Raw genomic sequence first — 23,609 nt, 5'->3', positions numbered from 1 at the left:
GTTCTCTAGCTTGGTGGCATATAGTGTTCATAGAAGTCTCTCAGGATATGTTGAATTTCCTTTTTTAAATTTTTTTATTTATATAAAAGTAAACATTGACTAAATCATACAATAAGAGGGGTACAGTTTCACATAATTCCCGCCACCAGAACTCTGTATCCCATCCCCTCCCCTGATAGCTTTGCCATTCCTCAACCCTCTGGGAGTATGGACTGAAGGTCATTGTGGGATGCAGAAGGTGGAAGGTTTGGCTTCTGTAATTGCTTCCCCTCTGAACATGGGTGTTGACAGGTCAATGCACACTCCCAGCCTGTCTCTCTCTTTCCCTATTGGAGAAGGGCTCTGGGGAAGTGGAGCTCCAAGACACATGGACAGATTGGTGGGGTTGTCTGTCCAGGGAAGTCTGGTCAGTATCATGCTAGTATCTGGAATCTGGTGATTGAAAAGAGAATTAGCATACAAAGCCAAACAAATTGTTGACCAATCATGGACCTAAAGGCTGGAAAAGTGCAATGAAGAGTTGGGGTGGCTTTGTTTTGTAGGCATATTTTAGTTATATTCCAAAGGTTCTGTGAATATACTAGTGTTTTTTTTTTTCTCCCTGAGCCTGAAATCTGATATGCAGGTGGATCCTAATTATTGTCTGGGGAGATATCACAGCAGAAAGACCAAGGAAGCTGGATAGAGTAACTCCCAAATATGGGAGAGGTGTATAAATATTGTTGATTGTAAATCCCATCAATTTGTTGTGATTGGGGCCCATATTCAGCTTAGGAGTCTATGTGTCCTTTCCATCCCTCTAGATCTGAGCTCACATTCTGTGGTTATAAGTAGGAACGTTCAAAGCTTCCCCAATATAGGTACCCATCTTTCTCAGGTGTAGCATAGAGTACACTGTCCATCCTCCTTTTGGAGGATGGAACATTCTCTACCATTGTTGATCCAAGTTGAGGGCAAGGTCCTATGGGGGTCCCCAAAGGAGTCGATTGTGTTGTTCTTGATAGAAATGACCATTAACAATGGAGAGAGGGATTTATTCAAGGTCTAGGCCCATCATGTCTATTTGGGAATCTGAGAACTCCCCAATTAGGACCCCAGCTGATGGGGTTGCCTGATAGTGACTAAAGAGTCATCGTTAAAGTGTGCCAGTCTCTTGCCCTCATTCAGCTTTTGCAGTCCTTGCTTTGATGAGGTTAGCTTTGGAGTGATTGAGAGAACTGTAATAGGAAGTAGGTGAGGAGGGTATCTAAGTCTAGGTAGACACTATTTCATTATGAACTTGGTACTGACTCACTACAGACTATTGTATATTTTTACTTTCAGATATATATTTCGCCCTAATTTATGGATACATGTGAACATATGTTCTATCTAACAGGACCTGGTCTATATCTAGGGTTTGGGACTTTGTTAAGCAGTGAACCTCCTGGAATGGAATTAGAGAATACTATGAAAGGAAAGAACTCACCCAAGTACTGAGGGTGAAGTGTTGACATTGGTATGTAGATAATAATACTAGCATGGAAATAGGGTGGTTTCTGGGCCCTGCCAAGCTCGACCACATCTGCACAATTTCCCAACACTAAAATATAGTTATATCCCCAAGTTTCTAAATTCTTAAACATTTTGTGCGATAAGTTATAGTCATTGAAGTGAACAATTGCTGGAGGAAGCAACACTGAAATCATCTAATCATCCAATATGATTTGGTAGTCAACACTCTTGTTTTTTTGACAGTAATATTGGGCTCTTTGATGCATCATCATGAAGAGAACATTTTTGAAAACTTTTGAGCAGATATCCTAGCAAACTAAGCAAAGTTTTTTGATCTTCACTGATAGAACAATCTTGTTACACCCTGTATTTACACTATATTTAAAGGTAGGAACTAGGCTTTCAAGATATGAATCTTTCTCATCATATCTTCCTCAATTTTCTGCCCTCTAAACCAAGGCTTAAGCTTTCTAATTAGCTGATCATTCCCAATACTCAACTAAAGTGTGTAGTTTGGTCCAAGTTTTGTCTTATTGACTCAGATATCTTACATCAGAATCCCTGCTTTCTCAGTAATTTCTAGATGAATGGTATATTGACTCCTATAATAGCCATTTACTTTACTCACTGTTTCAGCTTGGACACCATCCTGTGCTTGTCAGAGAAAGGACCCTGGTCTCACTGCTTTGGAAACTCTATGTCAAAGTGGAGTCAACAGCGATGATACAAACAAAATTCCTTCCCATTACATCTAGGTATACATAATGGCTCAGAGATCAAAGTCGGAGGTGCCTGGCCCTCAAATTGACCTGGTTGCTACTTCAAGCATTGACTAAATTTTCTTTTGAAGTTACTATTTTCCCCAGCATAGATTAAAGTAAAGGCTGAATTACTGCTTCTAGGAATTTCTTTTAGAACCAGCTATGTATGTCTTATCTTTATTGAAATGAATCTGAGTTAGCAGCTTGCTACCATTTCTCACAATTTATCATTTAATTTCAGACTATAGACATATTCCCAGGTACTCTACTGTTACTTCTTTTTTATGTTTTTAATGTTACCAGTGTTATTGCAGTCACAACAAACCTACTATTCCCAGTGGCCATTCCCCCTCTTCTTTTTTCTTTCCTTTTATTTGACAGGCCAGACATATTGAGAGGGGAGGGGGAGATGGAGAAAGAATGACACCTGTAGAAATTTTTTACTGCTTGTGAAGCTTCTTTGTAGGTGGGGACTGGGGACTTGAATCCAGATCCTTGTTCATGGTAATGTGTGTGCTCAAGTGAGTTTACTAGCATCTAGCCCTTCTAGTGTTAATTCTTAACCCCTGACAAGTATATTAGTATCTTCATTCAAAATGGAAATTGAATTATTAATTTTAATTTCATGTTAGAATTTGTTGCTGGATCCAAACCTAGGACATACAAATAAGACCTTGGAGTAACCTCTAATATATATATATTATGATGTAGATTAGGCATCTGTGGCTGCAGAATTTTAGGGCTCATCTAACCTATCTTCTATTCTTTTTTTTTTTTTTTTTGTCAGTGTCTGATGAAGGATTTTTTCCTAGAAGACTACTCAGTGACCTAAGTTCTTTTTATTGATTCCATTTTCATGAGAGCTTAGTCTATCTTACAAGCATAAGATCTGAACCTGACCCCTGGCATCATATGTTCTAGAGTGATGATCTGGATTTTTCTCTTCCTCTCTATCTTGTGTTAATAAATAAAACCTTAAAGAGAAGACCATGGATAGCTCCTGCTACACTTAATTGTTCTTTGTTCTGAGAGTTGCATAGGGAAAAGTATGGAAGTATGGGGAATGAACATCAGAGCTTCCAATCCCTATTTTTATGTCATCCATACCCCCCTTCCAAAAAAAAACAAAAGCATCATGAGAAGAGTTCTTTGGAGAACTATGTTCACCAACTCAGAAATTCTTTCAAGACCCCTCCTCATAAGTTTTTTTGATGCTTCATTATATAGATGTGATAGATTAATTTATTGGTCATTAACTCACACTATAGCTTCTTCCACTTCCTGGAGGACTAAAGGTTAGATTAAAAATATTAAACCTCTATTAATGTTAGTCTTCTGGCAACCAAACCCTGTTATCATGTGTTTTCCAAGAAGCTTCTTCATCATGGTAATAAAAGACACCTCTAACACTCAGAACGCATAAGCAATTCCTAGTTTGGGGAGAACTGTGAGCGAGGAAACTTGGATGAAAACAAGTGTGCATAAGAAATACATAATAGACATATAAGTGACCAAAATGCTTATTTATTATAAATCAGAATGTTGCAGTGACACTGATCATCTTTAGTACAACCATCATTTATAAAATCCCTTTATAAGAAAATTATTTCTGAAGGGCAAATTTCAGGCTTGTTTAAAAAATCATTTATAAATTTAACTGAATTTCTAAGGCTGTTGATTTCCTTTGCTATGTCTTCTTACTAAGTTTACAGATGTATACAGAGGACGAGGTCAGAAACTGTTATCTATTAGCTAATAATAAAAACACAATGCTCAGCTCCTTTTTGTTTCATATGTTTTTACCACTGGGTAGTAGTTGGGTAACTCTCATTACCACATCACCACTCTCTATGTAGTTGGTTCTCAAAGCATATTTGCATACTATTTGATTTTTGTCAGTACTTTGACTACTCACAAAATTTAATTAATACTTAGATACCTAAGGCTCTTTTATTAAACCTAGCTTAATTTGAAATTACATACAAACTTATAAATGTTCTTTAGAATGTGCATTAGATAGCATTTAACTGGCATGGTTTTACAATATTAAAAAATAATAAATTGTAATTATAGAGTTCAATGTTAATTTTTCTACGTGACATTTTATTTAGAGAAAAGGGTAATTTTAAACTCTATAAGGTATTCTGATTTGAAATCTTGAAAGTCCTATGTTATAACCTGTACTTTCTGACTGAAACTTTGTGATCATTTGTCTATTCTGTTGTCTGAAAGCAGTCTGTCCTGAAGTAGTTTAGTATTATGGAAATACTTTTCAGATGGCAGAAGGAAGACTATGACTAGGAAAGAAGGATCCATTATAAATTTATTATTAGTATAGTGATAAAATACTATATTTTTCATAAAAGATACTTTTTTTCTTAGGTGTAACTGTGTGGAACCACATAATCCTAGCAATGATACCTTGAAGGAATGGAAGGATTCAAACATTTCTGCATCTGACGTAATTTGGGAGAACTTAACTGTGTCTGTAAGTGAAACATTGAGAAGGAAACCATATCTTGACACTTAGAATGAAAAGGAATTTTATTGACATTTTGAATGAATTATCACCATTATAGCAAATTGGTTTTTAATACTTACTATATTATAGTAGTGATGGTTTTATCTTGATTTTAATTTTATTCACATATTCAGTAAACTGAGGTTTTCATTTATTATAAAAATTTTCTAATAGTTTTTGACAGAGACAGTCAGAGAGAGTGAGAGACAATAACACTGAAACTTTCTTCAGTGTGGTGGGGCATATGCATGAATGTGGGTTGCCCACATGACAAAGTAGCCTTCTATTCAAGAGAGCTATTTCACTGGCCCAGTTTTTCTAATTATTAACAGGTCTGACTGCTGTAATAGCATACATAGAGTAATATGACTAGATTTACTGGAGGCAGATTAAATAAGAGTGGTGTTGACCTAAATGAAACCATTTGACAGAATTAAGTCAGTCTTCTGTGTAAAGAACCAAGATTTCTTACTAGTTAGTACTGCTCCAGCTATTCAGACTATGCTGAGGGTTGGGAGAATATTAATATTTTAGTAAGAGTACTGAAGTCTTTGGGAAGAACAAAAGTCAAGTTTCTGAACAAAATTATGGCAACACTCAAGGTTGGAATGGCAGCAAGTTTTTTACCTATCAAGGTTAACTTCTGGTCCTTTTAAAAGCTTTATTTTGAAATAAATAAATTTTTTTACTTAACTTTTTTCTTATAGCTCTCTTTCTTTTTCTTTTTTCTTTTTCTCTTTTTCTTCTCATTTCTCTTTTTCATAATTTATAAAAATTTTGATACCATTTTTATTACCCCTAACTGTAATTATACTCTTTATCATATTTAAATATCATAACTGAAAAATTGAAAGCATTCTCTTTTTATAACATTAACATCTGAATTATCCTATTTTTCTATTTTTTTCTTAGTTACAAACAGTATGACCATAAGCAAAACTATATGAATTTTACTTCATTTTAGAGACCTGTAATATAAGTTTTCATAGATGAACTAGTAGTGGAACATTGTTAGGTATCATAAAAAAAAACATAATTGCTGTTGTACAGATTATGTAAATCTCTTGATGGATTGTATATTTTCTCCATTCTTTCAGAATCAAAATCAATTTTCTAAGTCTGTCTTGACCTATATCTACATTTTTTCTGTATCTTTTTGTTCTCTAGACTAAGTCTTTACTTAATCTTGTTGCTTTCTTCTGTTATTGTTGACATTTATTCACTTTCAGTCATTTTTCCCTAGAAAAACATAACCAAGCTGTTTTAACTCAGAAAGTTACTTTCACTAGACAGTAAGAGAAATAAGAGAAACAAGAATATACTAGTTGTCCACAATTTAGGTATAACATTATAGTTGATTCATTCAATAATGTAATTTCTGTCTATGTTCCCTTTTAAAAACTAAAGATATTACATATGAAGGGTTAATTGCCTATACCCCTCATGCTGGTATCCCTGTCAATGTGGAAACCCAAATAATCTTATCTTTCAGTGACTCAACATGATAATTGGACACATTTAATAGTCTCTGAATAATTTAAGCTAAATAACAATATTCACTCTAGCTATTGGCAAATCCTGAATAGCAATCTTATAAGACTCATATACAATAAATCTGGCCAGCCATGAGTTAATTTTACATACTAGAAATATTAGGGTCAATTAGAATATACTGAAAAATAATTTTATAATCAAACCAAATCTAGTGCTGTGGGATTTTTTTTTCTTTCCTTTAATTCTATATTAAGTGTTAACGTTCTGGCAAAAATTTGCAAGTTATTTTTTATTACTTAAAAGCCATTTTACAATGGATAATTGCTAATCTTGACCAGAAACAGCTTCTATCACAAAGGGAATGCTACATAATAACAGAAGCAACTGGAATTTTTTTTGTTAAGTAATTTTTAAAAATTAGCCACTAAATATTTTTATCTTAATTGTTATGCATAGTTTTTTCCTCAGCATAATCATCAGCACTACAAAATCATTTTTACTAGTAAAACTAATGGCTATTATAACTAGTTTTATATAAATAATTATATAACATTTACTTTATGTATTCATTTGACAGTACTTACTGAATTGTTATACATTTCATGAACGGTACTGTGTACCTTACTAACTCATAAAAAGCAAAGTACTTTAGAATTCTTTCTAACTACTATATGTGTAGTAAGTTATCAACAAATATTTAATGATTGTTTTTAAAAAATCACAAGTTTAAATCAAGTGTTTGTTTCTAACTCTAAGGTGAAATTGACATATACTTAGAAAGTTTATGTATTTAAGGTATATAGCATGACATTTTGATATATGTATGTATTGTAAAATGATTACCACAATCAGGATAATTAATATAACCATTACCTAACAGTATTACCTCTTCTCTCCTTTTTTTTTTTTTTGAGAACAATTAAGATTTACTTGTGCAGAAACTTTTAATTATGTAATGCTGGTAACCACTATCTTTCTGGCTCCTTAGAATTTTAGATTCTTCATCTAAGTGAAATGACATGCAGTACTTATCCTTCTGTGTCTTACTTATTTCAGTTAGCATAATATCCCTACGTTTACTCATACTGCCAATGACAGGATTTTCTTCTTTTTAAAAGATAAATAATATTCCATCATATATTTATAACGTATATTTTTCAGATATTTAGTTTATTTTCATATCTTGACTACTATGAGCAAAATGCCAGCCTTTTATGATTAGGTAGAATACATACATATAAACATATACACTGTAACACACACATATATATTTTTTAATTTTTTACTTATTTTCCCTTTTGTTGCCCTTTATTTTTTCTATTGTTGTTGTAGTTATTATTGCTGTTATTGATGTCGTGGTTGTTGGATTAGCCCGCTGTGCTACCGCCCGACTCCTACACACACACACACACACACACACACACACACACACACACACACACACATTTAGCAGTATTTCAGAATCAGTCATGAGAAGGAAATCTTTGTCGTGGTTTAAAATATTACCAATTAGCTACAAGTTGATTGAAAATTGTCCGTTTGTTAGGGGTGGTAATATAATGACTATGCAAAAGGCTTTCATACCTGGGACACTGAATTCCCAGGATGAATCCTGGCATCACCATAAGCCAGAACTGAGCAGGACTCTATTAAAAAAAAGTGTCTTAGTGACAGAATGACATACATCTGCATCAAAAAGGTATAGACGGGAGTCGGGCGGTAGCGCAGCGGGTTAAGTGCACATGGCACAAAGAACAAGGACCAGCATAAGGATCCCGATTTGAGCCCCGGCTCCCCACCTGCAGGGGAATCACCTGCAGGGGAATCGCTTCACAAATGGTGAAGCAGGTCTGCAGGTGTCTATCTTTCTCTCCCCCTCTCTGTCTTCCCCTCCTCTCTCCATTTCTCTCTGTGCTATCCAACAACAACAACAACAATAATAACTACAAAAATAAAACAACAGGGGCAGCAAAAGGGAATACATAAATAAATAAATTTTTAAAAAGGTATAGACAATAAGATCATTTAAATTCCTTCTTATATTAAATTTATTTTTTACTAACTTGTAAAATTTTTGATATTTAAAACATGTCTGAAGATTAGGTAATAGAAGTGAGTTTTGCAGCAAGCAATTTTTAAATTTTTGTTACATGGAATCATATTATACTTAACAGGATTTAGATTTGACTTTCACTTTTAATTATCAGGATGTATCTCTCCCTCTCATGCATTAGTGTTACAGCTGATTAAATGAGAAAATGAAAATAGAATATAGTAGGTCACATTTTTCTTTTTTTTAAGCTAGCATACTACCCTCAAAAGAAAAAAACCTTTTCTTTTAAAAATTTCTCTGAATCCAAGTTGTTATTTAAGCTACCAACAGTTTATCATTTTATAAAATGACAGTTAAATTATAAGTTATGTATGGCATCTATTCTTGAGAATTGAAAGCAAGAAACAGTTAATATTAATGATTATATAGAATTTTATATATTCATGAAGCCTGAAGATATAAACTCAATCTATATATAATACATACAGTGAAGCATCTAGATCTTGTTTGTATTTAACCATTCTGTTTACCCATTGCTCTAGGGTTTCTGGACAGGGAAAGAAAAAGGACTAACAAGGATTCATATTTACTATTTAATCTTTTTTTTATAAAGTTTTTTTGAGAGAAAAAAATAAGGCTATAACTAAAGCCTGAGGGGTACTTTTTTTTTTTTAATTAGCTAAGCTTCTATGCTCTGTGTTAATACAATACAGATAACTGATACTCAGTTTTAGCCAGCAAGGAAGACATTTGCTGCTAGGTTACAAAAGGGGATAGATATCTTTTTGTTATGTGTAAGATAAACTATCAATTTTTCTCATGAACCTTAACCTAAGTGTACCTGTCCCAGGTAGATACTACTCATTTTCTTGGATAACAATGTAGCTAACTGTTATTTAGTAGAATCTTCTGTGATGGACGGAGCAACAGCCTCTGAGAATCTTCTATGTTTTTTTTTTTTCTATACAAAACTCTAAGACCTCAGATTTTGTTCACTAGAAGAATTCTATGGGTGATCTGTCAGTTCATAACTTTATATTTTTCTCAAATCTCTTTCTTTTTATTTTATTTTTAAAATACATTATTTGTTATTTTATCGGATAATTACAGAGAGGTATTGAGAGGGAAAGAGGGAGAGAGAGAGGTCGAATAAAAGAGAGATGGTTGTATCACTGCTTCCCTGCTCATGAAGCTTCTCTCCTACAGGTAGGGGACAGGAGCTTGAACCCAGGTTCTTGCTCATGATAACTTTTGTATTCAACTAGATGCACTTCTAATCTGCCCCTTATAAGGTCTTTCTATTTCATGGCACAGTTCATAGTCTATTAAGGTCTGAAATATCTGAACTACTGGATTTCATAAGCCATTACTTTATTTTGAAATTTAAAAAATATTTTAACACTATAATCTTTGAAATAAATCTGAATGAATTTTAAAATGATATTATTTTATAATAATAATGTTTAACATTAACAGTTTCTCTTGGAGAAAAAAAATTTTTCTTGACTTTGCTGCCACCTCATGGCTAAGGCTGCATTAAGAAATGACACTTGAGGCTATATAAAAATATCTGCCAGAGAAAAATGGGACCACAAAAAACATTCCAGGAAATGTGATCTTTGCCTTGCTCATGTAACTTTTCATCTTTTGTTCTCTAAGTTTTAGTCCCATCTTTGACTTCTGATTTTATTTTAGTAATAATCAAAATAAATCCTAAATTTCTACTTGCTTAGCTTCCATCACTTTTCGCTTTCTTGAATAGCTTTTGGGCTGGCTAATTATGCAAAACTAATTGTTCTTTAATATTCAAAATATTCCCAACACATTACCATATATACTTAAATGGCTTGGTGTAATCTGATCCTGGAAACTACTCCTTCAAGTTGTCAGATTTTCCATAAATCTGTTGTTAGAAATTTAGTATATTTAGGTTAAATATACACTGATTGGTAAATAAATTATTTTTATATTGAATTTTAATTTGAAAATCTAAGACAATTTAAGTGATTTATGTTCTAATATTGTATAAACATCTAAGAAGTCTCATATCCAAATAGAACTTACAAGTTGTGTGTCCTATTAAATCATTTATACAAGTCATAGGCAAAAAAAAAAAAAACCTTGAATACCTCAGCTCCAGTTGATCTAAAATGTTGATTTGTGGAAAGAAGCATCTCCATTTTTTTCATAATAATGTTATTTGTTTTACTCCCTCTGACAGGAGTGCAGATCACTGCATGGAGAGTATATTGGACGAGCCTGTGGGTATGATCATCCATATGTTCCAGATGTTCTATTTTGGTCAGTGATTCTGTTTTTTTCTACAGTTACTATGTCAGCCACCCTGAAGCAGTTTAAGACTAGCCGCTACTTTCCAACTAAGGTACTCATACTACAATATGTTTTATCAAATATAAACCAGCCTAAGACATGTTTATGAAGTTATATCTGTTTTAGGACAAAAGAAAAAAAACAGTTACTTTAATGATAGAAGTCACTAAGAAAACATTTTCATTAGAGAGCTGCCTGTTAGGAGCAGGTCCTATGAGGAAAGTGAAGAAAAAACATTTTGTGATACTGGTGCTGGAAATATGCAGACTCTCTAGGCTTTTCTCCTGACTTCAAATCCCAAAGACAAACTCCCTCTCTCTCACTTAACACTTTTGGAAACCAAAAACACACACTGCATCACTGTCAGTTCTGCCCAGTGAACAGTGGGAACTATTCCAGCCTGACAGATACCTCATAGGAACCACCGTTTCTTTTCTCTAATTGGGAAAGCCCCTGAAAGATTCATTGGAACAATATTCTCTTTTTAATTTTCAAAGTGTCAGTCCCTCCCCCATCCCACCATGTTTGCGTCTGCATATTTGGAAAGGAAAGTAAACAGAGAAGCAGCTTAGTTCAATATTTAACACTACAAAGTAACACCTATAATGTCTGACTCAGCCAAAAAAAAAAGGAAAAAGAGAAAAGAAAGCAAGCCTTTTAGGAATGAGCTAAAGATTATGATAAAAATTTACTCTATATAAATACTTTAAGAACTGTTTTTTCTATAGAAAACTTCTGATCTTGCTATCTCATCCTTAATGAGGGAGAATTCTCTTTCCATGAAAAGTGTTTTCTGATGAATAAGGTTTTTGTGAATTGAAGCAATAGGCTCCTGCATTTTATTTATAATTGTGTCTTTCATAAAGGCATCCTAGAAGCCAGATCTTGTTGATAACTATTTGATCAAAGATGGCTTTACACATGAACTATGACTTAAAACTGGCTACTATAGAATTACTTAAATGTATCCCCTCCATTGTGCGTATTCCCAAATGTCACACTTAACCCAGGCAAACTAAAATAATATAAAATTCCTATTATTGAGGAGCTGGGTGGTAGCACACCTGATTAAGTGCACATGACACCAAGTGCAAGGACCCATGCAAGGATCCCATTTCGATTCCTCAGCTCCCCACCTGCAGGAGGGGGGTCACCTCACAAGGGGTGAAGCAAGTCTGCAGGTGTCTGTCTTTCTCTCCCCCTCTGTCTTCCCTTGCTTTCTCGATTTCTCTCTGTCCTATATAGCAATAATAACAACCGTAAAATAATAATAACAACAAAATGGGAAAAAATGGCTGCCAGGAACAATGGATTCGTAGTTTAGGTACTGAGCCCCTGTGATAACCCTGGAGGCAAAAAAAAAAAATCTTATCGTTGTATTTTGTAGTGCTCAGATTTATCATATTAATATGTTCCGTATATGAAAATGGGACCTAAATTTCAGGTAAATATTGGCCACACTGACTTATTCTGTTACAAATATTCATACACTTCAGTTCATAATAAATTTATATTTTAGATAAATATTGACAACCACACTATCACCACTGTGAGTATAACATGCCTCAATCTGGAAGGGTTGCATGTGTATCCAATTTAATGACAGTGACACATAAATATATATTTAGGTTCTGACAGAGTTGATGGTAATGTTATAGTATGTATAAAATATAATATTATGATTTTATGTCATAAAGTATTTATAAAGTATGACTATTATTATTATATTCCAGAGTCTTATTTTTTAAAATATTTAAATCCATTCCCCCCCCCTTATATTAACTAAATAGTTATTTGTGAGACTGTAAGTTAATAGGAGTGCATATTAACACCATTCCCACCACCAAAGGTCTGTGGCCCTCCCACCTTACCCCATCCCCCCCACACCAGTGAAGCTGAACATCTACCCTCAACCTCCACCCAGAGATTTTTACTGGGTATTATATTCCTGAGTATTATTTTTATGTTTATGAGTATTATTATTCTTATGTTCCTGAGTATTCCTCACTCTGTAGTTCCTTCAGGTGATATGTATTTTCATTATTTCTAGGTTCGATCCATAGTGAGTGACTTTGCTGTCTTTCTTACAATTCTGTGTATGGTTTTAATTGACTATGCCATTGGGATCCCATCTCCAAAACTACAAGTGCCAAGTGTTTTTAAGGTGAAGTTATCATAGCATTTACACATCTCTCCACCTTTGTAGGTTTGTTTTATCTTCATTTAGTTGATGGTTATAACTTTTATACTTGAAATGTTCATAAACACATAAAACATATAGATTATTAGAGTAGAAAATAAAATGTCCCTGGAACAACTAAAATTTTGACAAGAGAGAGGGAGAATATTACAGAAATAGAAACATTTATGGGGCCAGGATATGAGTTGTCCAGTAGGGCATGTGCCTTGCCGTGAGCACAGTGCAGGCTTAAGTCCCAGTGTCACATAGGAGGTTCACATGGGAGAAGGTCCAGTGCTGCCATGTTTCTCCATCTGTCTGCATCTATGAACTAAAAAGTAGTCCAGAAGTAGTGGAATTGGGCTTGAGTTCCTGAGCCTGAAAAAAAATTGGTGGGAGTGTGACCCTGTGAATAAAAAATAAAAAGCATAAAGCTAGTGCGAATGCTTTGCAAACATTTATCATGGGGAGATGAGAATTTGTACCCATGTGTCAACTGTCCTGTAGATCACTAAACTCCCAATAAAATGATAAAATAAAAAAGAAAAGAATTAAGCATTGGTCTCACAAGCATGCGGTCCAGAGTTTGATCCTTGAGATGTCAGAGCAATGATTTGGTCTCTTTCATAAACAAATAAATAAATCTTCAAGAAAGCAAAAAAGAAAGAAAGAAAGAAAGAAAGAAAGAAAGAAAGAAAAACAATGAAGGAGTCTACAAGCTGCTTAATAAATAATTTTCCATTTGGAATCTCTGTATCTGATACCCCTAAGAGAGAAGTAGGTATTTTGAATGTGGAATCATAATAGACAGGATTTGGGGGACCAATAATAGGTCTGGAATAAAACCATGGTTCTCCTTCTAAGTAAGCATATAACACATTGAGACAGAAACTTAACATCTTTGAGCCTCAGCTTTCTCATCTGTCAAATGGAGATAGGGACATCCTCCTAGAATTGTCAGAATGAATTCTTTCAGCCTCATCTTAAGTATGAATCATGTTTAGAACTATTCCCTGAATTCCTGATATGACCAAGTGGTTTTTGTTATTATTGTTTTTTTAATGTAATGACTATGCATGCATTTAAGATAAGACTTGCACTGACTTGTTAAAATATCATTTATAAATGTAATACAAATTTACTAACAGTAATATTAGTATTGTTTTATGTAATATGTGTGTTAGATTAAGAACACAGATTTTTGTGCTTGCCCATCATGGTTCAAATTATTTCCCACCACTTGTTACCTTTTGTACCCTGAACAATTTATTAGACCTCACTAGTTCTCAATTTCATTATCTGCATTTTCTTTAAAATATTATGAATTCTATGAGTGCCTTGTATCCTATCAGTGCTTTGCATTACTGTTAGTTATAGTTCATTTGACATATCAGTTTCTAGTAATGGTTTTACTGGTAGCCTCTGTAAGAGTTAATTTGATAAGGCATTTGGTTAACCAGTTAATAACTATGTATATATTTTTATTTCTCACAGCCAACCAGAGATGATCGTGGTTGGTTTGTTACACCTTTAGGTCCAAATCCATGGTGGACAGTATTAGCTGCTGTTATTCCAGCTTTGCTTTGTACTATTCTAATTTTTATGGACCAGCAAATTACAGCTGTCATCATTAACAGGAAGGAGCATAAGTTAAAGGTATATTTGAATATCCACTTTACTGTAAATCATTGTGAATTAGATAATATCAATTAATGTTCATTGTATCTTGTCTGTATTCTGTAATTACTTGTATAGTGGAATGTTAAAGCAGTATTTGCAGATTTATAATTTTATTGTCCATAGTCATGATATTTATCTGACAATAAATTGAAATCAATTACATTTTATTTCTAACACTTGGCAGACCTCTTAACTCTTATCTATAGGGCTTAAGAAAAACTTTGAAGCTTCTAATTTACTTTACTACATTTAAAATATTTAAATGAAGTATCAGTCCATTCTGGTGAGTTGCATCTTTCTCCATTTGCCCTGTACCTAGTGGTGTTCTTGATTCTAAAGCTATCTACTAGATTGCATTCATTGTTGGAACTAATAAGTACATTGTCTTTATTTTTAGGTGATCTTTTGTCTTTAATACATAAAACAGCAAAACCTAGTCATAAATGTAATATTCTGTGGCACCTTTTTGAGTTTTACTGCAAATTTCTATGACTTTTTCAAAAGAAATAAATATAGGTCTATATATAATTTATTATATTCCAACCCTGCTATTTTGCAACTGTGTATAATCAAAACTGTTCACTGGTTCTCAATTCTTCTGAGATATGTAATGTGAGAAACCTCACTCACAAGAATGTGTAAAATAAAATTAGCAAAATTATTAAATGATTAAAAATAATCTGAACTAAACCTTATAAAAACAGAACATGCAAAATCTTGTTCTAATATTGTGAGATCATGCCAGCTATCATCACATATTTTTAAACTCTAGAAAAAGATTCATTGTCAGGGCAACAGAAATTATGCTTTAGAGGATTCTATCAGTCTGCTGAGTAGAAAAATTTAAATGCCTCTGAAAGGTTTATGTGATAGGATATAGAAATAGTATAAATGTAAGAAAGCATAATTTGTAGTAAATCTCACTAAAAGATATTTTGTGTCTATAGTAGAGAGAATCACTCTATATCAAATAGAATTCATAAATCTAACTCACAGTCTCAAAAACTAGACCACACCAATGCTCACACCAATTTAATAACAAGTTTTTCCACATATAAAGGTGACCCTGATTTATAATGTTTGCCAAATTTCATGTTGTTAAGACTGCTAACATAGCCCATCAAGCTACCAATTTGACATCAATTGTGAGTTTAAAGAATGAAAAAAAAGCTTCAAAATTTAACAATTGGCTGTTATACAAACTGCCTTCCAAACGCTGTTGAATTACATACACCATTCAATACTAGGAATGCTGAATCATTACAATCTTCAAAATAGGAAATTCAAATTTTCCAGCTTAACAACCTGATTACTTAGTACTACTGATTAAAAATAGTATTTATTTTTAAAATATCAACTTTCTACAAAAGTAAATATTACTATAATTTCATTGTTAAAGTAGTATAGGTGTAAATGATTGGTAAGGAGTTTATAAATCTAGTTTTTTTAATGTTGAATATTGGCTTTCTATTACTGCCTAAGAAGTAGGAAAGCATTTTTCATAGATAAGTTTATTTTCTAAACTCAAAGCATCTTTATTTTTCTTATTATAACTAATTAATGATCTTGGTTTTATAAACTGAACAATATAAAAACTTAAAAGACAAAGTAGAAAACAGTATAATTTTATTTCCTAGATGGCATTGTTAATATTTTGATATATACCCAAATGAGTATTTTCATGCTGCATATGCTGTTTGTCTTCTTCACATAAAATATAAAGGTAATCATCCCATGTTATCAATTGGTTTGCATGATTGTTTTAAAGACTATATATATTATATGATGTGTGTCATATGACACAATATTTAAAGATTTATTTATTTATAATTTGAGAGAGCATGAGAAAGGAGACATAGAAAGAAAGAACCAGAGTACAGTTCAATTCTATCATAAATTGGTGGTAAGGATTAAATCTGTAGCCACCTGTAGCTTCTGGAGCCTCAGGCATGCAAGTTGGTGCTCAAATAGGTTGAGCTGTTTCATCAATTCATGGTGTGTGATTTAAAATGAAGTAAACAACTTGTATGCTTGACAAATAAACTGTATAATCATTGTTTTCTTTCAATAGACTAATTTAGGCTTACAATTAGGCAGAAATTCCACTGATTTCATTGAAAATTTGTCCTTCCTGAGGCTTTCATTTAAATTAACACAGGCAGTATTTTTCTGATTATTAATGAGATCATGTGACCATTTAAAAAAGTTTTTATTTATAAAATGGAAACACTGACAAGACCATAGGATAAGAGGGGTACAATTCCAAACAATTCCTGCCACTGGAACTCCATATCCCATTCCCTTTCCTGATAGCTTTTCCATTCTTTAGCCCTCTGAGAGTATGGACCCAGCCAGGGTCATTATGGGGTGCAGAAGTTGGAAGGTCTGGCTTCTGTAATTTCTTCCCCGCTGAACATGGGCATTGAAGGTTGATCTATACTCCCAGCCTGTCTCTCTTTCCCTAGTGGGGCTGAGATCTGGGGAGGTGAAACTCCAGGATGCATGGTGCAATCATCTGCCCTGGGAAGTCAGTTTGGCATCATGTTGGCATCTGGAACCTGATGACTGAAAAAGAATTAAGATAGAAAACCGAGCAAATTGTTGACTAATTATGAACCTAAAGGCAAGAATGTTGCAGATGGAGATTTAGGGTCTCCATTTTAGAAAAAGCTAGTAGGTCTATTTTGGGTATATTCCAGGGGATCCATGACCCAACTAGTTTTTGCTTGCACCTGATATCTAATATGAAGGTGACTTAAGGTTTTGTCTGGGAGAATGTTGTCATGGTTGGAAAAAGGTCCAGAAAGCTGGATCAAGAAGAGAGTAGCTCCTAAATATGAGAAAAGTATGTTAGTATAGTTAACTGTAAACCCCATTGATCTGATCTGGGGCCTGGGTCAGCACAGGGACTGTGACCATTTTTTAAAATCCTTGTTCTTTACTAGTCTCTCAACCTTATAAAATCACATAGCACTTGATCCTTGATTTTCATGAGCTGTGGTAAACCTTTGACTGTTAGAATACTTCCAAAATTCCAAATCAGTAATTATATTTTACCCTCTCATACCATGTAAACCAACTAAACTAAAATAAAACATTTCATACGTAAACCTTTCAAGTACTTTACATCTCTAGAATAAAGTGCAACCACTGCATTTAATATTTTTCGTTACCAAAATGAAGCTTTGCTACTGAATTAAATTATATATGAATTACTTCTACTATACAAAGAAATAACTATATATTCAAAAGATCAGTATTTCTACCATTTAATAACCTAGAGTTAGGATGCAAAATAATGGATCTGATTTTATCATAGGAATGTTCTATTACCATAGGTAGTCAGTCTTTGTCTTTGTAATACTGAAAATTCTGTCTTGGATATAAACGTTTGCTTGCAAAACAAGCTCCTTCCTGTGTAGACATATTCTAGTTACACTGAATACCCCTTTTTTTCCCTTTCCTTTTTTTTTTTTTCAAAGTTTCTGTTTTTTCCCAAATTTATATTTAACTTAATATTTCAAATAGTTTTATTTATTGTGGAGCTGGGGCCTTGTCCATGTATTATTTTATCACTCTGGTCTGTCTTTTCATTCCAATAAAGAAAAAGAGAGACAGAGAGGGAGGGTCATCACAGTACTAGCAAGCCCCTTGCTGCCATAGTACATCTCATGTGATGCTGGGACTTGAATCTAGGCCACCTATGTAGTGAGTCAGTGCCCAATCCAATGAGATATCTCTTTTGTCCTCAAACTTATATTTTTGGATATTTTTCAATTTTTATTCACCTATTATCAGAACTAGTAGCTGATTTTATTTTAGAAAACATCTTTCATTCTAGTACAGAGAATTTATTTGCTGTTTTCTTTTTTAACATTTTGTGAGTGTTACTATATACACAGCTAAGTAATGTTGAGCTGCAGAGGCAGGTCTAGCACACTATTGACTGTAACATACTCCTCACTCATAGTGAAGAAGCTCAAACATATTGAAACTCCAATTCACTATCCTACAGAATCATTTGGGTCACTTACTAGTGTTACCAGTGACAAATATAAAACTTTGAGTATGAAAACTATTGTGAATGTTAAGTATAGATATAAATCTATACTCTTTATGGAATTGTTTGTCAGTTAGTTTGTTTCCTACAAAAGTAAAGTAAGGGGAGTCGGGCGGTAGCACAGCAGGTTAAGCGTAGGTGGCACAAAGACCAGTGTAAGGATCCTGGTTCAAGCCCCTGGCTCCCCACCTGCGGGGGTGGGGGAGGGTCACTTCACAAGTGGTGAAGCAGGTCTGCCTCTCTGTCTTCCTATCCTTTCTCCATTTCTCTCTGTCCTGTCCAATAACAACAACATCAATAAAACAACAACAACAACAACAATAAAACAACAAGGGCAACAAAAGGGAATGAATAAATAAATAAATATGAAAATTTTTTTTATAAAAAGTAGAGTAGGTATAAATTAACTAAAAAGCACTAAAACTATCCACTTTTTTTTTCAAGTGCATTCTCTAAAAGTATAGAGTTATCTCACAGAAAGAAAAGTTTCTTTCAGATACAACTGCCGGCTTTTCTGCATGTTTCTGTAGACAGTTCAGACTTCTTTTGACATCATTTTTAATAAACAGCAATACAATCCCAGATCACTTGGGTAAATGAATGCATTTGCAACATTCATTTGGCACCACATTCTCTTGATGATTATGGCATTTGATATGTTCTTTTTTGCCCTCTTTGTCAGCCTGGTTCTTCATGTCAATCTATAGTCTTTTATGTGGTTAACTTGACAGATGCAGGAAATTGCTGCCAAGCTTTGAAATGAATTTTTTCAGCAGTGGCATCTGGGTATCAGATGGTCCTCTTGGCTGGCCTCTTGTCTTGCTGCATGTTGGTTTTAGTGGGGTCTGGTATAGCATCACCTGTTGCTATGCTCCCTTTTTCGCCCATATGTCCATTTCCCATGATTCATGTATGAATGTGAGAATAAAATCTCTGGTTCTGTTTTTATTTCTGGAAAAAAAATCCACAGAAATATGTTAGCAGGTACAGAGTTCTCTCTCTGACAAAGGGACACTTCCCTTTGGCTAGCATGCCTATCAGATAATAATTTGGTTACAAAGACCAAATTTTTAAAGACATTTTAAATGAAAGGAAAATGAAGGATGGTGATTAATTAGTGAAAGTGCCAGAAGTGGTTTATTTTTTTTGACTCTTATTAAATTAAGATACTTTCACTGATACACAATAAAACTAGGGTGAAATTGTAATTTTGTTTTTATTGTGTACTTGTACTTTACAAAGCTAACTTTCTAATTTAAAAGGAAACTGTTTCCTCCTAAAGTGTTATTTTGTCTTTTTGTAGTAGCACATCTTTCTATTTGCATTTGTATCCTTTTTTTTTTTTTTTTTTTTTTTTTTTTTTTTTTTTTAGCAATAAGTAAGAAAGGAAATCACTATCAGGGGAAAAAAAAAAAGCCTTTTTCACTGATCGAACTATAGTGATCATGTACTCTAGGATATTCTAAAGTTTATTTAAAACATAAAGGTAAATCTCAAGGGCCCCTGTCCTGGTCCTGGTCTGGAGTTCAGTTCTAGCCACTGATGCCTGTTCCGTCTTGTTATCTCTTCTATCAGTAGTTTTGAAATAATCCAGGGGGCACCATTCACATCATATTCTTGCTGAGGCTAATTAAGTTCTCACATTATGCTATATCTTTCTCCAGAATCACTCCAGAATCCCCAGAACAGAACACTCTTCTGGTTAAGACATTGTCCTTTAGAGATAATAAAATATTAATTCTTTTCTGTGCAACTATATCTTCCAAAATGTTCTATGAAAGAGTCAAGAAACAACATTATGTCTCCCCCCTTTTTTAACTGTGCCTTTTTGCTTCCCATTTTCCAGATTTATTAATGAACAGCTGTCCTAATTTGCTTGCAAAGAAAAGTCTTAGTCATATTCTTGTGGGAAATCTGATTAAGGTATTTTAGTGAACCAATTTAGCATCATCTGTACTAAGTCAACCCAAGGAAGAATACTACTTGAACTAGTGACTATATAGGAGGAAAAGGTTCTTGAGGACATCTTCCATTTTTCTCTTCACAACTCCTACAACTTTATTAATTAAGCAGACAAAGAAGAAAGGAAAGACAATGTAGCTGACTTTAAGTGTTATATCCTTATTAAAACAATCAACAATAAAAAGTAACAGAGGGAAAGCAATACCATAAAATGCATAAAAATGCACCAAAAATACTCAGCATATCTCAAATTCCAGGTTATTCAAATTTTCATATTAACAGAAACTTCTTGCAGCTTGGTAAAACCACCTTTAAAAGAAAGTCAAAATTATTATTCTAGAAGGATCAGTAATGTATAATTATGAACATAATTACAACTTTTATAGTTGTACTTATTTAAAAGTATACTTGGAGATGGGGAGGTAGCTCAAGTATACTTGGAGATGGGGAGGTAATGGTAAAGTGCATACCTTGTATGTATGACAGTCCCTGTCACCATGACAAAGTAGCACAGACAAAGCAAGAACTCTATGAATGGTGGAGCAATGTTTCATCTTCCAACCGCACATGAAAAATAAAGTAAAAATATGGGCAGTGAAGGTGGCTTAGTGGTAAAGTAAGACTCTGGGTTCATTCTCTGGCCTTGTTTTAAACATTAAAATTAAAATTATGAAATTTGTTTCTAAAATGTTTCAGTGATTGATGTTCCTTTAAAATCTGTAACTTACTGAATACTACTATGAGCCAATTATTGTGTTGAAAACTGGGAAACACAGAAAAATCTTATTTCTACCTGACCTGTTCTTTAGAAATGTATTTTTATAAAAAAATAATAAAAAGAGTGATTGGCTAGTGGTGGCACACCTGGTTGAGTGTACATGTTACAGTGGGCAAGGACCCTGGTTCAAGTCCCCAGTCTCCACTTGCAGGGGGGAGGGGATTTTTTTAAGTGGTGAAGCGGTGCTGCAGGTCTCTCTCCCTCTTACCCTCCTTCCTTCTCTATTTTCCCTTCCCCTTGATTTATGTCTCTATTAATTAAATAAATAAAATATTAAAAGAGAAAAAAAGAAATAAAGGAGTACAGAAGAAAACCTTACTGTTCAGGTGTTAGGGCACTTGGCCTCTATTTTCCTAATGTTTACCAAGTATTTACTATACACCAGACTTTGTTCTAAATGATTAAAATTTTAAACTATTTAATTCTTACAATAACTTATCAAGATGCTTTCTGTTATTTTCACCATTTTTTTTTAAGATAGGGAAATAGAAGAACAAAAGTTTCAAGGATTTCCCAAGGTCCTTGCTTGAGACAGCCTTTGATTCCCAACCAACTGCTTTCAGGATCTAAGCCCTTACCCATGTCATTATATTACCTCTCAATAAGTCACTAAAAGTTGGAAGGTAAAAGAGGTCTAGCTGTAGTCCTGAAGATTGTGAAATGGATAGAGTACCAGACTTGTCCAACATAATGCCCCAGGTTTAGTCCCTGGCACTACATATGCTTGAGTGGTGTTCTTGATCTTTCTCACACAAAATAATGAAGCTTTAAAAAAAGGCATAAAAGAAGAAAGAAAAAGGAAAACAAAAAACAAAACAAACAAACAAAAAAGACCAAGCCATTTGCTACCTCTGAGGTTGATAATTTCCTTCAGATTAAAAAAAAGGGTTAAAAGAAAAAAAAATTCTCATCTGTATCTTCAGTTTCTCTCCTCAGAGAGCTACTCACCTTCACCAAAGGAGTACCCCTCCAATAGCCCCCCCCCAGCACTTTCTCCACCTATACCATGCTCCATTTTACCTTATTTACATTTCCTGCCTCATCTAGAAAGTGCTCAGCTTCCTTCACCATGTAGTCATTAATAGTGGAGCAGGATCACAGGGAAGATAGAAAACACAAAAGTCATCATTTTCAATTTTCTAACGCTAGAATTAAAATGATGAGAACATAATAGTATATGAGGGTAAAAATGAAAAAAAATATGTAAGTCATCCACTGAGACATAAAAGGACATTCAGAAACTAGGTATTTAAGTAGAACTTATCTTTAGACAATCAGGTATGAATGATTTCTTGTTAGAAAGTGTTTTTATTCAAAGTCAAGCCATCCTTAACTCTCTTATTGTTACAGTTCTTGCTTGTTTTCCCATCTTGATAACTGGCATATGGCCAATGCTCAATAATTTTTGTATGGATTAATAATGATGTAATAAATACATAAATTACAAATTAACTTGCTCCATAAGGAAACTATGATAAGTGACTGTATTTTGATAATTTCCTTTCTTTTTAATTTAACTTATTTATAAAATTAAAAAATAGAAAATATTGACAAAAACCATAGGATAAGAGGAGTAAAATTCCACACATTTCCCACCACCAGAGCACCATATCCCATCCCCTCCACTGGAAGCTTTCCTGTTCTTTCTGTCTCTGGGCGTAGGGACCCAGGATCATTATGGGTGCTGAAAGTAGAAAGTCTGACTTCTGTAATTGCTTCCCCCACTGAACATAGGCATCCAGTAGAAATATAGAGTGGAAACAAATATAATATAAACTTAGAGATTATTAAACCTGCTGAAGTATATAAAAACCACAATGTCATGATTGCAATAGAAACATTTGCAACTTGTCTTTGAGTGGCTTACAAATTTTCAGCTTTATTTTGCATTTTAGTATCAGTTGATAAGACTAAAATAGTTTATCTTTTCTAGTCTTACTTTTGTGTGGTGGTGGTGTCATTTAACACCTATAGTAAATTCAGATTCTGTGAAAATCTCTCATTCTTTTAACAGAAAGGTTGTGGATATCATCTGGATCTACTGATGGTGGCTGTCATGCTTGGGGTGTGCTCTATCATGGGCCTACCATGGTTTGTAGCTGCCACGGTGCTCTCCATCACTCATGTCAACAGCCTAAAACTGGAATCAGAGTGTTCAGCTCCAGGAGAACAACCCAAATTTCTTGGCATTCGGGAGCAAAGGGTTACTGGGCTTATGATTTTTATTCTTATGGGTTCCTCAGTCTTCATGACCAGTATTCTAAAGGTAATGAAATCTGCCTTTATGGATTTGAGA

At 33.8% G+C, this 23,609-nt stretch overlaps 1 protein-coding gene across 7 annotated transcripts in view; it reads left to right on the top strand.

Annotated features, from left to right (window-relative positions):
• SLC4A10 (solute carrier family 4 member 10) overlaps positions 1 to 23,609 on the top strand; it is a 359,857-nt gene that overhangs the window by 301,945 nt on the left and 34,303 nt on the right. For all 7 annotated transcript variants that reach the window (XM_060177810.1, XM_060177808.1, XM_060177811.1 and 4 more), the window contains 5 exons: positions 4,638 to 4,743; positions 10,545 to 10,706; positions 12,705 to 12,818; positions 14,328 to 14,489; positions 23,328 to 23,579. In XM_060177810.1, coding sequence (XP_060033793.1) covers positions 4,638 to 4,743; positions 10,545 to 10,706; positions 12,705 to 12,818; positions 14,328 to 14,489; positions 23,328 to 23,579 — 796 coding nt within the window. The remainder of the gene's footprint in view (positions 1 to 4,637; positions 4,744 to 10,544; positions 10,707 to 12,704; positions 12,819 to 14,327; positions 14,490 to 23,327; positions 23,580 to 23,609) is intronic.

Source organism: Erinaceus europaeus, chromosome 18 (genome assembly GCF_950295315.1).
Source record: "Erinaceus europaeus chromosome 18, mEriEur2.1, whole genome shotgun sequence".
NCBI classification, from domain to species: domain Eukaryota; kingdom Metazoa; phylum Chordata; class Mammalia; order Eulipotyphla; family Erinaceidae; genus Erinaceus; species Erinaceus europaeus.
The sequence above is the reverse complement of the archived record's forward strand: the minus strand, read 5'-3'. Positions and strand labels throughout refer to the sequence as shown.